Source organism: Dendrobium catenatum, unplaced genomic scaffold (assembly GCF_001605985.2).
Source record: "Dendrobium catenatum unplaced genomic scaffold, ASM160598v2 fragScaff_scaffold_348, whole genome shotgun sequence".
Taxonomy (NCBI): Eukaryota; Viridiplantae; Streptophyta; class Magnoliopsida; order Asparagales; family Orchidaceae; genus Dendrobium; species Dendrobium catenatum.
This window is the reverse complement of record NW_021318810.1, coordinates 234,638-248,786: the sequence shown is the minus strand read 5'-3', so window position 1 is coordinate 248,786 and position 14,149 is coordinate 234,638. Positions and strand designations below refer to the sequence as shown.

Sequence of the window (14,149 nt, the reverse complement as noted above, 5' to 3'; positions counted from 1 at the left end):
AAAACGGGGCCTTCATATATTGAGTAGCTATGATTATAAAAGATGGACTACGTTTGGAGTGAGATCTAGGAAGGGGAGTGCATTTTTACATGATTTCTTGTAGACAACCCCCACGTGAAAGTCATAATAGCTCACTTTGGCTGTAGAACTTTGATGCCTTGGGAGTTATTGGGGGCAGGAAACTATGCCTCACTTATTTTTGTGGTTGTTTTATTTATTATTTTTTTCTTTATCTTTTATTTTTTAAAATAATATAAATTTCAGAAATAGTATTTATTATTTATTTGTTAGTAATATATATATATATATATATATATATATGATTTAATTAGATATTGACTAATTCTTTCGTAAAAGCTTTTTCGTACAGAACTTTAGCGGGATCAACCTTACAGAACGGAAGGGCATCCACTAACTACTGGTAAATAAAGAACATACATTCCAAAAAGGATTCCAAAATTTCAAATTTTCCTTACACAATTCCGATAATTGCATCTGGCGGAGAGTAAGGAAGATGCCAAGGCTCTCTGAATGTATTTGGACCCATGAAGTACAGCCTATGCACATGACTTTGAGTTTCTTCAACTCTGCTAGTCCCAGGAACCTAGTTTATTAATAAGGAATCATTTCAACAAGAGTCTAAGCAATATATTTTCATAGTAATAAGCATATTCGCACCTAAATTGATAAACAAAATGGTACCTCAGCCAGCGACAAAAGATATGGAAAGGAAGATGAACCATCATTTTGAATAGGATTTGAAGTTTGATATCTAAAATCAGTTCCAACCATTTTTATTCTTAAAGCACTTAAAAGAAGTGCTAAGAGTATCAATATAAACGAGAGGACAATTGCAAATGGCCAAGGACCTCCAAAAGTATATATCAATTCTTCAAGTGGAGTGTAGCATTTTGGCATCTTGTACTTGTCTGATAAACATTTATATGGGCAGAATGGCTGCGTAACCCCACCTGCAAAAATCCCATTAGAATATATTCCAAACCAAAAAAATATGCTGTAATGAAGAAATAAGAAACTTATTGGGCATATGGTCCAAAGTAAGAGAAATATTTTTTTGAAAACAATTATAATGCCTATTCACATGTTTGAAGTTAAGGTAAGAAGCTACCTCGTACATATATGAAATCTGCTCTTTGGGGAAGCAAATCAAGTGAGCAGGGAGAACAGAGTAATGGTTCAGATCCAACAACATCTTTGTATGTACCAATTGGGCATTCCTGAAATAATAATGCAGAACGCCATTTCATATCACCTACGATAGAAGCTCAACCAATAGTAGATAACTAAGAAACAAGAAATGACATCCTTTATCATTTCATGATCCTCATTTCTATCCTTATTTCAAATATTTGGGGCGATTTTAATAGCATCTTCTATACAAACGATTATTACAGAACATAAATTTCATGAGGAAATTTCTTTTTCTTGATAATTTATTTTCACATTATGCTAACTGCTACGTAAGCAAACAAGCTAGTACTTTGACATTCTTTATGAAATCTAGCTACCAATACACAAGATTGCTAAGTAATAAAAGAAAATAAAAACTGTCCACCCAATAACTAAATATCTAGTAGCACAAAAGTATGCCCTACAAGGAAAAAAAAAAGAATTTATTATAGTTCAGGATGAAGATAAAAAAGTGTTTTTTTAGAAGAGGAAATTCAACATAGGTGGATTAGATATTTTGATACGCTTTTCAATGAAGATTGTGATAATACGATTGATTTTAGTGACCTTGACACCCTAAATGAAAATAGAGATTTTTGTTTTTATCGTTGTATTAGAAAAATGGAATTTGGAGAGGCTTAAGAAAAATAAAGTGTGGAAAAGCAATGGGACCTGATGATATTCCAATAAAGGTGTGGAAATGCTTAGGAGATCAAGGAATTTCTTGGCTTATTGAACTTTTAATATTAATTTGAAGACTAAAAAAATGTCAGATAAGTGGAGGAGTGTGTTGGCTATTATTTTTAGAACAAAAGAAATGCACATGAGTGTAAAAACTATAGAGGAATTAAGTTAATGTGTCATACATTAAAATTATGAGATAGAGAGATTCAACATAGGATACTATGGGAGAGGAGGATCTACATATGATATTTATTGATTTAGATATGATATTTATTGATTTAAAGAAAGCATATTGATGAGGTCATCGATAGGAGATTTCGGCGCGCTTATCAGAGACGACCACGGAGATCGACGGCCGAGATTGCTAGCCTTTATTTTTGATCTCACCTGTATTTTCAGTTTTCATTTTATGATTGTATTTTCGTAGTTTCCCATTTTATATAATAAAATTTCAAGTGATGTGCTATTGAGAGTTCTAGGAAAGAAAGGAATTAATAATGCTTATATTCAATTCATTAAAGATATGCATGCAAAAGATGTTACCTGTGTTTAAACACAAGGTGGGACCAAGTGTTTTCCTATTTTAATTTGATTACATCAAGGATCAGCTTTAAGCTTATATCTTTTTTGCTTTAGCCATGGATGTTCTTACTAGACTTTTATAAGAGGATGTACCCGTAAAATCTCTTAAATAAAAAATCTAAACTTTTAAATATCGAGGCGCTTTTTGCTGTAATGGTTGGAATTTCATTAAGAAACTTCACAGTTAAGCGTTCACATCCCGAAGAAATCCTGAGATGGGTGACCTCCTGTGAAACTACACCAACAAAACAACTGTGAGCCCCTTCGGCTAAAGCACGCAATATCTCGATAGTTAAGAGTTTGAGCTGTTACAAATGCTATAAAAGCAATACAACAGCCAGAAATGAGAATTAAGTGTTATACAAGACAAAGTGATATGTGGCAAGAGTCACCACTTAAGCTATAGAAGCCACCTCTATAATCCTATTTGTCTGGTGGATGATTCTGGGATAAGGATATTGACGAGGAAGTCAGTTACTTAAGTGGGGAAGATTGTGAAATCCCTTGAGTAAAAAAAGCTAAACTCTTAAATATCGATGTGCTTTTTGGTGTAATGGTTCGAATTTCATTAAGAAACTTTGCTTCATCCCAGAGAAAACTTGGGATGGGTGACCTCTTGAAACGTTACATCAACAGGACAGAACCGTGAGACCCTTAGGAGCCAAAGCGGATAATATTTCGATATTTAAGAGTTTGAGCTGTTACAGTACCTTAGTGTATGCTTTTTGCTGATGATATTCTTCTTGTTGATAAGACTATAGAGGGTGTAAAAGCAAAACTTGAATTATGGAGGTCAATTTTAGAGTCTAAAGGTAGTAGATCTAAAACTGAATACATAAAGTATAATTTTAGCAGTAAAAGTGTAATTTTAGTATTAATATATCTAGTGGTGGGATTGTGATTTTGGGTGATCAAGTCATTAAAAAGAGTGCACGTTTTAGATATCTCAGACCTATTGTTTGAAGCGACGGTGAAATAGATGGGTTATTACTAGTAGAATTCAAGTTGGATGGTTAAGTGGAGTAATGCATTGGGGTTTGAAAGAAAATTAGCTCTCAAACTTAAGGGAAAATTTTATAAGATGGTGGTGAGACCTACAATGTTTTATGGTGCAGAATGTTGGAAATTAAAAGAGAAGAATAAAATTAAGTTGTGTTATAGAGACAAGGATGCATGAGTGGATGATTGGATTTACACTTAGATAATGAATGGGAAATGAGTATATACGTGAAATGTTGGAGTAGCTCCAATTGTAGATAAGATTAGAGAGTCAACTTAGATGGTTTGGTCTAAAATATCACCCTTCCAATGACCCAGTTAGGAGAGTAAATATATTATATCCGGCCTATATTAGGTTCAGTAGAGATAGACCAATCAGAAGTACTTGTAAAAATCCAGTATTCCTTGGCTGAAATTTAATTTCAGTAGCCCCAAGCACAATTCTCAAAACGAATTAAGAGAAATAAACAAAGAAATCCCTCTTTTAATTGCATAGGCCAAAGGGTCCAAAAAGGCTCATTAAAGCAATTACCCTCTCTCTCTCACCACCTCTAGGTCAACTTTGATTTTGTTCGAGCTCTCCACACTTCCATACACCCTTTCCAAGTCAAACTCCGGCAGTTGCACATTGTTGACGACGAGATCCCCGCCACACCGAACACCTGTCCAAGGCCTAGATCTCGCGATCCAGACCATTTTAGCTCTCGACGTCTTCTGGAGAAATGTTCTACACCTCTCAACAAACAAATCAAGCTCTCATACAACTTCTGAGATTCAGTAAATGAAGGTAAAACCACTGTTTTGAAAATCGGACTAGCCAGTTCAACCGCGAATCAGTATGGTGGCCGATCCAATCCAGCTTATAAAACCGACTATGCATCGGACCAGATCAAATCGGATTGAACTGGAAATTCACCCGGTGAACCGCTGAACCAATCCGGGTTCGAAAGAACCGACTGGTTTAGAAAAAAAATTATTTTGTTTTAATTATATTTTAAATAATATATTTTAGTTTATTAAATTCATTTAACTTTTTTAAATATTTTTATTAACTATGATTATTAATTACACCATAATATATGCATCTTAAATATCTCACATAATTTGTTTAATAAAAAGAGTGTACTTCACACTTTATAAAGGGTTCAAAGGCAACAATCTTAAACTTCTCCTATGATGTGGGACTAAAATTATATATTTTTAAAAATTTTAACAATATTATTAAATACTCATATACTTACATATTTGATTAAGGGATTTAGTAAATATTAAATAACAAATTAAGGGTCTATGCACCGTGCTAGCCTCCACCCATGAAAAGCATGATTGTATAATTTTTTTACAACCCTTAATCAACCACAAATAAATTACAGACCCTATATATTATGCTTGACTCCACTTGGAGAGTATATGTATTTGATTGAAGGGACCTTTTTCTATCTCTTAATACATTAATAAATAAATTTCTTAAGGCTTTATGTGATCATCTATCTTATATGGGGATTATCACATTTCAGTTGCAAAGCCTTCTAGGACTTTTAAATTACTAACCCTTGCACTTTAGGGTTTTTAATCTATAAGTTCTTTATAATTAAATAATTAATTTCAAACCTTAAAATCTAAATAATAAAATCCAAATATACAAAAGATAAACTTCAACTAAATTCCCCATTTAACCTTTAATAAACAAACATTAAAATTCATGTAACTTAAACATTAAATTCTTATAAGAAATACCAAAGCCACACAGCATCTCACAAGCTTAAATGGTTTGCTAGGACAACCAACTCTAGTCTAGGTTAGACTGGTGGTATGAATTGATTGTCGGGTGCTTTGCTTGGAGAGCACCCATTGTCTATTTATTTATATTTCTACACTCTGGAATGTCATACCTTTATTTTTCATTGGTGCACTTAGACTTTTTAAGGACTGCATTAGAAGCATTAGGATATTACACAACTGGTGCACTTTATATTATATATGCTAATATTCTTTCTTTTTCGGATCTTTATTTTCTTACAATAGTAAGCAGAATATACCTAGGAAATGTAATGTATATGTATCAGAGTCTGTAAAGAGTAAATTTGTATATAGATCGAATTGTACAGTGTCCAGAGTTATAAAATAATTAAGAATGTCTGCTTATATATACAAGTGAAGATTCAAAAGACGATATCCCTGCCTTTGGGGGGATAATCTCTTTTGGAATTCCACATAATACTTGGAGCTCGAAGACATTAAACAGTAATAAAACTCATTTTTCTTTATGTATAGTCCTCTTTCTTTATTTACATTACATTCATGCATTTCATCATATGGGTGTTAGATTGCATTAGTGGGTAGAATTTTCCTAAGTTTTCCATGATGTATGTATTCCAGACTTTGTAGGAACACATATACTAATTCTAAGTCGATATAGTTTTGGGTATTGTATACACGAACACCTTTGCCCTGATATGCATACACATATGCATTTTATTTTCTGCAATGTACACTAGCCCAACGCACAAGACTATGGTAAGGTAGTGGGGTCCTCTTGCGCCCAGAGGATGCTACGCTATTCCTGTTGGTATAGGGACGTTATGCTGCCAAAGGTTAGAAAATTTACTTAGGTTAATTAAATAAGATAAAATTTAGAGTTTTTAGTGAGTCTTCTCGATAGTGTCACTTTAACTTAAAGTGAAGATTCATTTTGAGTTACTAATTTGGAGTTCGATTTACTCCTTTGATCTCTTAGGATAAAGCTAGCTTTATAGTGTATTACATCCAGGACGATTGCTTGTATATTAAGTTGTTAAATGGCTGTTAATTCCAAGCAGACATAAGCCCTGTTGTATTTGCACACCTCCTATCAAAATAAATAAGAGATTTATACAGAACCTAGGATATTCATTTTGATGTGTGAATTTTCCTTATAAGATATCTTGAAAGCCTAATAAGAACGTATAAAACCAAATACTTCGGTCGGCGCTACGACCGTGTCTTTGTTCGATGATTCAGGCCGTGTCGACTCTACCTATTTGTCGACAGAGGATCAGGCTTGAACTTAAGTTCATCTCTTAACCCACGCAGCATCCTCAGACGTCACGTGTGTGCATACGCACGCTCGTCAGGGCACATGCAGGTATATGCTTTTGCATTTATTTTGCGTAATGTATTTGTATAATGGTTGTATGTATGCAATGTAGTAGATATAAACACATTTGCGTGCTCACATACACACTCATGTGTTCATCTGCATGTTAACATACTCGCAGGTGTATTCATATGTTAGCATGTAAACATGTATGCTGACATGTGCATTTATGCATCGTTTAATGTGCTCGCATAATGTACCGCTATACTGCATGGGAGTTTAATGCATTAACATAACATATGATATATTTTCCTAACATGCAGGCATAATGCATTCATGTATTGCCTATTTGTTTGCATAATATATTTGCATGATAATTCGGTGCTCTCATATAGTGCATGATGTATTTGCAAATTGGCATAGCACACTGCCGCTACACGGTGTATTTTATATGTTTGATAATATGCTTGCATTATGTGTTTTGTATTTTGTAACATGTATATGAATGATGTGAATACATCAGTGCGCATTTCAATGCATAGAGGTATTTTTGCAATATTTGAATATGTTTAATTGTGCAAGCAATTGTCATTTAGAAGATGCAAGAGCTTCCTTAGGGGCTTAGTGTGACAGCCTGATATCTCAAATTTACTGCATCAGTTTATCACTGGCTCGCAGTTTTTACTACAAATTCCATGTTCTGCTTACAAGAGAATCTTAGCGTTGGACTACGGGCCGTTTGTTGCTTCTTGCAGGTAAGTTGCATACTATACGAGCTTTGTTGAATTTGTTAGTGAGTTGTGCGTCGTTAGCGGACGTTCAAAAGTCGACCGCTATTGCATGAAGGTAGATTGTATTCAACGTATACTTTCTGACACTACTTGTAGGCGGGATAGTTGTACGCATCTCGGGTCTTCTGTTGTTACCTATGACTAAGTTACGTTGAATGCAGATCTTCTAGTGCTACCCGTAGATGTTCACATCTACTATAGTTTTTCTATATTTGCTTGTTGATGACGAGCTCGTGTGTATTACAAGTATGTTGTCCACCACTTATAGGTAGTGTGTCACATGCATTGCAGTTCTCTTAAATGTATTTGCAGGGAACCCATTACATTCATAATTTATCCACTATCGTTACTTGCATATGAACTAGTGTATTCATTTGCAAGCCGACTAATGATGAACATATGAAGACTACTACATTCACAACTCATCCATTGTCATCGTTGCTTGCTCGTGTTTGCATACATTATAAATTCGTTGTCTTTGTTTGTAGAGAGCGGGCCTTGCTCATAATAATTTTCTTATTCAAGTTTGTTAGGAATCTGTCAGGTTAGTTGTATGTTGAACCCATTGTTTGATGTGTCCGATTCCAAGTTGACTTTGTAGAGTGTTATTGTTTGCAGGCGGAATTAGAGTGTTCATTCGTATGTTAATGTGGGTTGCCCGATGCATCGCATTCATTGTTGACTTCTCTATGAACATTAGCTGATTGGCAAGCCACCACATTCATTTTCGTTACGATTGCGCATTTGTTAATTTAAAGTCTAGTTACCTGTTCATTAATTTAAGTTTTGTTCCTTGTGAATTAGATTAAGTCAGATCTCATGTTTACTGAAAAATTCGACAGCCGCCCAACATCTCCCCTGTTTAGGAGAATTTTTTGAAGTCTTAGCCTGCCCACCACGTCAAGAAAGACGTGCATAATCGGTGTTGAGCAACACCACAGCAGTAGTCTTCAATCTCATCACGCCAAGAAAGACGTGCATGAATATTTAGGGGTAAATGTGTGAAAATGCGTAATTTTTTTCCCGCAGACTTAAAAGCACGCACACGGGAACTTAAGTTTTACAAACCCACCCTAAGTAGTTGATATGGACAAACCCACCCCCAAGCACACTCCCCAAAGTTCATTAAATAGACTACAATAGACTTACAATATATTACAATGGGATAATACACATCCCAGCAATGAGCACATCCCATTGTTTACAATAAAAAAAGGCTATTCAATTCATATAGAGTTTGAATACAATAGCATAACATCATTTTTAACAAGCAACAGTGTCACGCAAGAGAAATTACAAAAAATGATATGATACTTTGATTTGAAGTTTAGTGTAATACAGTATGAAAAAAGAAACAAACATATGTATGAAACCCCATAAAAAAAGGGTATAATCAAACGTACATTGCAGAAAGTGCCATAAAGACCTTGGGGACACTTCTTTCCAGTAATTGTTCCCTCCTCGCCCAGATAACCACCACTATTACCTGCCCCTCCACTGCAAGAATAATAGCTTGTTAAAGCATGTAAAAATTGGTTCTAATGGAAAATATCATCAGTGTTTGTATGTGTATGAACCGTTTGTAAATAATTTCTTTTCCAAAGCTAATAAACCGTCAATTAACAACATAATATTAAAATTTTACATGAAAAAAATTAATGTGATGAAGCATACACCTAAATTCAAAACCCAATCTTAACTTACAATCTTCAAGTGGTCCCTAGGTACAACAGTAAACAAAAAAAGTATCGAGACAAGTCTTTGAAAAAGAGCAATTGCTAGGGAATATTTATTTTCATGGATTTTTTGAATAAATTTGTATACATGATGACTAAGGTTTCATTTGTTAAATCATGGAAGGGGGTCCATGCACAAATGGACAAGCTATTCTTAAAATGACTGAAATCATGGTCGGCATGTAACATAGTGCTTTTCATCGCATGCTTCCTATTTTTTTTCTCAGATAAATAAAAATTATGATGTGCCAATTTTTGGAAAAGTATGAAACTAAATAAAATAATCAAGCAAGACTAAAATAGAAATTTTTGACAAAAAATCGAGCTTTAGGTATGTACCAAAAAAGATTCAGTTTGGCAGTGAATTATACATTCATTACTAAGGTTTCTTAAATGAAAGACATGATAATTATAAAGAATATAAAAAATACTAATATATTAGCTTAAATACCATAATCTAGCCTTCTAAAACCCCAAATTAAATGTCTCAATTATTCATCTTAATATTTCATATGATAGACTAAAAACAATCATAACATTTGTTATGGAGTATTTTTTACCTGGCTTGTGCATTTCTGTGCTACTTCATGCGATATAAAATATGAAATTAACAACCCTTTGATATATGTATTTAATTGATACAAGCCTGCTCATGAGTCTGCTCATGCTCAACTCAATAAATAGCTCGTAAGCCAAGCTAAACGAACTAATGAACCAAATTTAAGCTTGCCTCAACTTAACTCATCAGCTTGTAAGTTGACTCGTTTAAAAAATATTGATATTAAATCTATTTAAAATATATAACAAATCAATAATTTTAGAATAAATTTGTATAAATATTTAAATGTTATATCTCTATCTTATTTTAAGTTATTTTTTACTATCTCACTTAATTTCCTATTTTTTATCATATTATTAGAATAACTACTTGAATAAAAATGATCTCCCTCTTTCATAATAAATGACCTAGAACTCGGTTAATTAATCAAGCTTAAGCCGAGGGTGACTCGAATTTGGCTGGACTCATTTACACCCTTCAATATATGCTTCAATGCTAGTCCCATATTTTAACCACTTATGCAACTTAGCATGCTTGCTCAATGTTATAGAAGAAAGAAAGGAGGCACCTAGAGTACCTAATGAGCTAAATTTGATCGAAGTTATATGCTGTGAACAACTAACTTCAGAACTGTCTCAATATGCGACAAAAACCTAAATGTTCATGGGGTCCTAAATCAACTATAGATTGATAAAGAATAGAATAGCATAAATAAGACTATCATGGTTTTTATTTTTCTTTTTTATTAATATTTTTATTTGTTGGAGCAGAAAAGAAAAAAATCAAGCACAAAGGAAAAACTAGGAAAATAGGAGAAAAAGAGGATTGAGAAGTTTAGAGTTCTCAAAACTTAAAAAAAAAAAAACTGAGAGATAAAAGATAAAAATTATGATCACTAATGGGAAATCTAAGAAATATATTTTCTTTAGTTCGTCAACTATCATTAAATTACAAGACCCCAGGACTCATTTAAAAAAAAAAAACTTTTATGCAAAATGATGAAACTAACCTTAAATATTAAAATATGAGCAAGCCAACCTAGTCCAAAATGATAAATGAAAATTTTATTCTTTAGACAAAAGACAACTGACAAAATAAATGAAAAAACACTACAACAGAAATAAGTATAATATTTAAGAATCTTACACTACATCAATTCTCCTAAGCTGCAAAAAATTATATTCAAGAAAGATTAAAGTTGTGGGAGGAAGAACTAAAATTCATTGATGGTATTCCAGAGCTATCAACATCCATCATGAGGAAGAGAGATGAATCAAAAATCCTTTCCAATGATTAGATTATGAATTGGACATCTATCCTTGGTGAAAGAGATGAATCGAAAGAACACCACTACAACAGCAATACCAATAGAAGGCTCTTTCGTAGATCCTCAATAACACTTTCACAACTCTGGATAGATATGTTTGGAAGCTTAAGAGTCTTCATCTATATTACCATGCTTACATAACTGAAGTATTGCCTCACTAAAAGCTTTTTTTTTTGTGGATTGCAGTTTTCAAGTTAGTTAAACATGTACAAGCATATTTGTTGATGCAATCAAAAATTTGGGAGAGGGCCCCAAATTTTTTATCACAAAAGAAGACTCTTTCTAGGATCTAGAAAATATCAAGAACTCATAAAACTAGACAAATTAAAACAAACACAAACTTTTTATATCATATAAAAGGACTTACAAACTTTTGACATAACATTAAAGATGCTTACAAGACACTTAGAAACACAAACACCCTACAAACGACTCAAACAAGACACCCTATAGTTGCTTCACTTAGAGAAGAAAGATACATATGGAATGACACTTGCGGAGAGAAGAAATATATTAGAAGTCAAGACGAAGGTTGGAAAGAGCTCGCAAGATTTCCATAGAAGTAGAAGAAGTGGAACAAAGCTCTCAAGCTTTTTCCAAGAAACCCTCAGGTTTTCTTACTAAAAAAATAACATTTTCACCACCTAAAACAGCCACAAACATCTTCTATATATAAGCATAAAGAGGAATACAAACAGCCCCAAAACATTAATTAAAAGTTGAAAATAGAAGGCCAAAAGACACCTAAAAACTGCAGTAGAAATATGTCCAGAAATTTGTAAAAGTCTCTTGGAATTCTCCCCAAAACAGCCACCAAACAGTCCCCATAAAACTGTTCAAATTCTATCCAAAATAAAACTCCAAAATCTCTTCATATACTCAAATAAATGAGGGAATTGAAAGACCAACAGTCACTTCACAGCAGCCCCAATATTGCACACAAAACAAGGCTTCATTTCCACGGGAAAAGGCCTCCAGCTGATATGGGAAAACTGCCCAGACAGAGAACCAAAGAGACACTTTTAATTTCGGTAAAATGAAGGACCACGGGGCATTAATTTCAAGAGCAAACTGAAGGGTCAAAGCCAGCAGGAATCGCAACAATCCAAGAGGCAACATGAGAAGGAAAAGGCAAGTGAAATTATAGAGAAATGAGAAGAATAAGGGGGGAGGAGAAAAGCCAAGTTTAAGAATTAATGAGCTAATTTTGAGTTCAATAAATGAACTAAAAATCAGCTCATAATGAGCTAAACTTCCACTTGACATTAATGAGCTAGAGAAGTCAAAAATCAAATATTAGGATTTGATTTGACCCCCCCTGCCTACATCGGACTCCCCTTCTTGAGGACTCAGCTCCCGATGAGTCAGTTCTTGGTTTCTTTCGAGGAGGTGAAGGCGGCGCATCCAATTCATTGATCAAATCTTCATACTTTTGCATGATCTCATCTCGTTCTCTGAGAAATTTATCTTGTAAGCGCTGCTTTTTCTTGAAGTACCTTTCTGTACGTATGTGCATCCATGATTGAAGCTTGTACAGCTCATACTCCAAAGGATGTTTTGATTTTGATGGAATCCATCTATCCATTGAATCTTCAACTTCATCTGGTTTGCTTTCTTCTGCATTTTTGTCTTTTTTTCATTTTTTTGATGACTCAAAAAAGACTCAAAAGACTCCACCTAAAAAAAAACTTAGACTCAACTTAAGACTCACGAAAAGACTTGACAAACAAAATAAAGACTTGACAACTAAATTTGACAACCAAAAAAAACTTGACAGACTCAGGCTTGACAACTTGACTCACAAACCTGAGACTTCCTAACTTGCTCTGATACCAAAATTGATGCAATCAAAAATTTGGGAGAGGGCCCCAAATTTTTTATCACAAAATTAGGAGACTTCCTATATAAAAGAAATACTGAAAATGCTGAAGAAATTCACCAAATTCTAAAAAGACACAAAATAAGAAACAAAGACACTTTCATAATATTAGATAAAACTCTTACATTTCATGTCACTTACAAACAACACTTACAAACTTGGACACACACCTAAACTTGCTTCACTTAGAGAAGAAAGATACATATGGAATGGCACTTGCGTAGAGAAGAAAGAGATTAGAAGCCAAGACGAAGGTTGGAAAGAGCTCGCAAGATTTCCATAGAAGTAGAAGAAGTGGAACAAAGCTCTCAAGCTTTTTCCAAGAAACCCTCAGGTTTTCTTACTCCAAAAATAACATTTTTCACCACCTAAAACAGCCACAAACATCTTCTATATATAAGCATAAAGAGGAATACAAACAGCCCCAAAACATTAATTAAAAGCTGAAAATAGAAGGCCAAAAGGCACCTAAAAACTGCAGTAGAAATCTATCCAGAAATCTGTAAAAGTCTCTTGAAATTCTCCCCAAAACAACCACCAAACAGTCCCCATAAAACTATTCAAATTCTGTCCAAAAAACAGCCCCAAAATCTCTTCATATACTCAAATAAATGAGGGAATTGAAAGACAAACAGTCACTTCACAGCAGCCCCAATATTGCACAGGAAACAAGGCTTCATTTCCACGGGAAAAGGCCTCCAGCTGATATGGGAAAACTGCCCAGACAGAGAACCAAAGAGCCACTTTTAATTTCGGTAAAATGAAGGACCACGGGGCATTAATTTCAAGAGCAAACTGAAGGGTCAAAGCCAGCAGGAATCGCAACAATCCAAGAGGCAACATGAGAAGGAAAAGGCAAGTGAAATTATAGAGAAATGAGAAGAATAAGGGGGGAAGTAGAAAAGCCAAGTTTAAGAATTAATGAGCTTTAATTAATTTTTAATATTGTTATAGTTAATTATTTTTATTAATAATTAACTATAATTACTTAAAATTAATTATTTATGATTAATGATTAATTATTAATTATAATTAATTATTTTTAAATCATAATTTATTATTATCAAGCATAATTAATTATAATAAGATAAGAAAAAAAATGAAATGCAAGTATTTGTGTGCCTCAATCCACGTGTCCACATCACCGAACCCCGCGAAGGTACGTATTTCCTAAACTTAGATTCTCGTCCTCGGAGTTAGCGGCGGACCAGAAAACCGCCCATACAAGTCTTTATTGCGCGTGGTGGGATGGGGCCCTAGTCTGACGCCTACGACGGGGCGAGCAATCACCTTAAACTCGAGAGCTCGTTTTCGTTGTTTGCGGC

At 34.0% G+C, this 14,149-nt stretch overlaps 1 protein-coding gene across 1 annotated transcript in view; it reads right to left on the bottom strand.

The window, feature by feature from the left end:
• The window catches only part of LOC110109912, a gene marked incomplete in the record, with an annotated part of 44,179 nt that overhangs the window by 8,679 nt on the left and 21,351 nt on the right, over positions 1 to 14,149 (bottom strand). Inside the window, 4 exon segments of the mRNA XM_028693729.1 lie at positions 477 to 604; positions 703 to 971; positions 1,130 to 1,238; positions 8,727 to 8,820. Of these exon segments, the coding sequence (XP_028549562.1) occupies positions 477 to 604; positions 703 to 971; positions 1,130 to 1,238; positions 8,727 to 8,820 (600 nt within the window).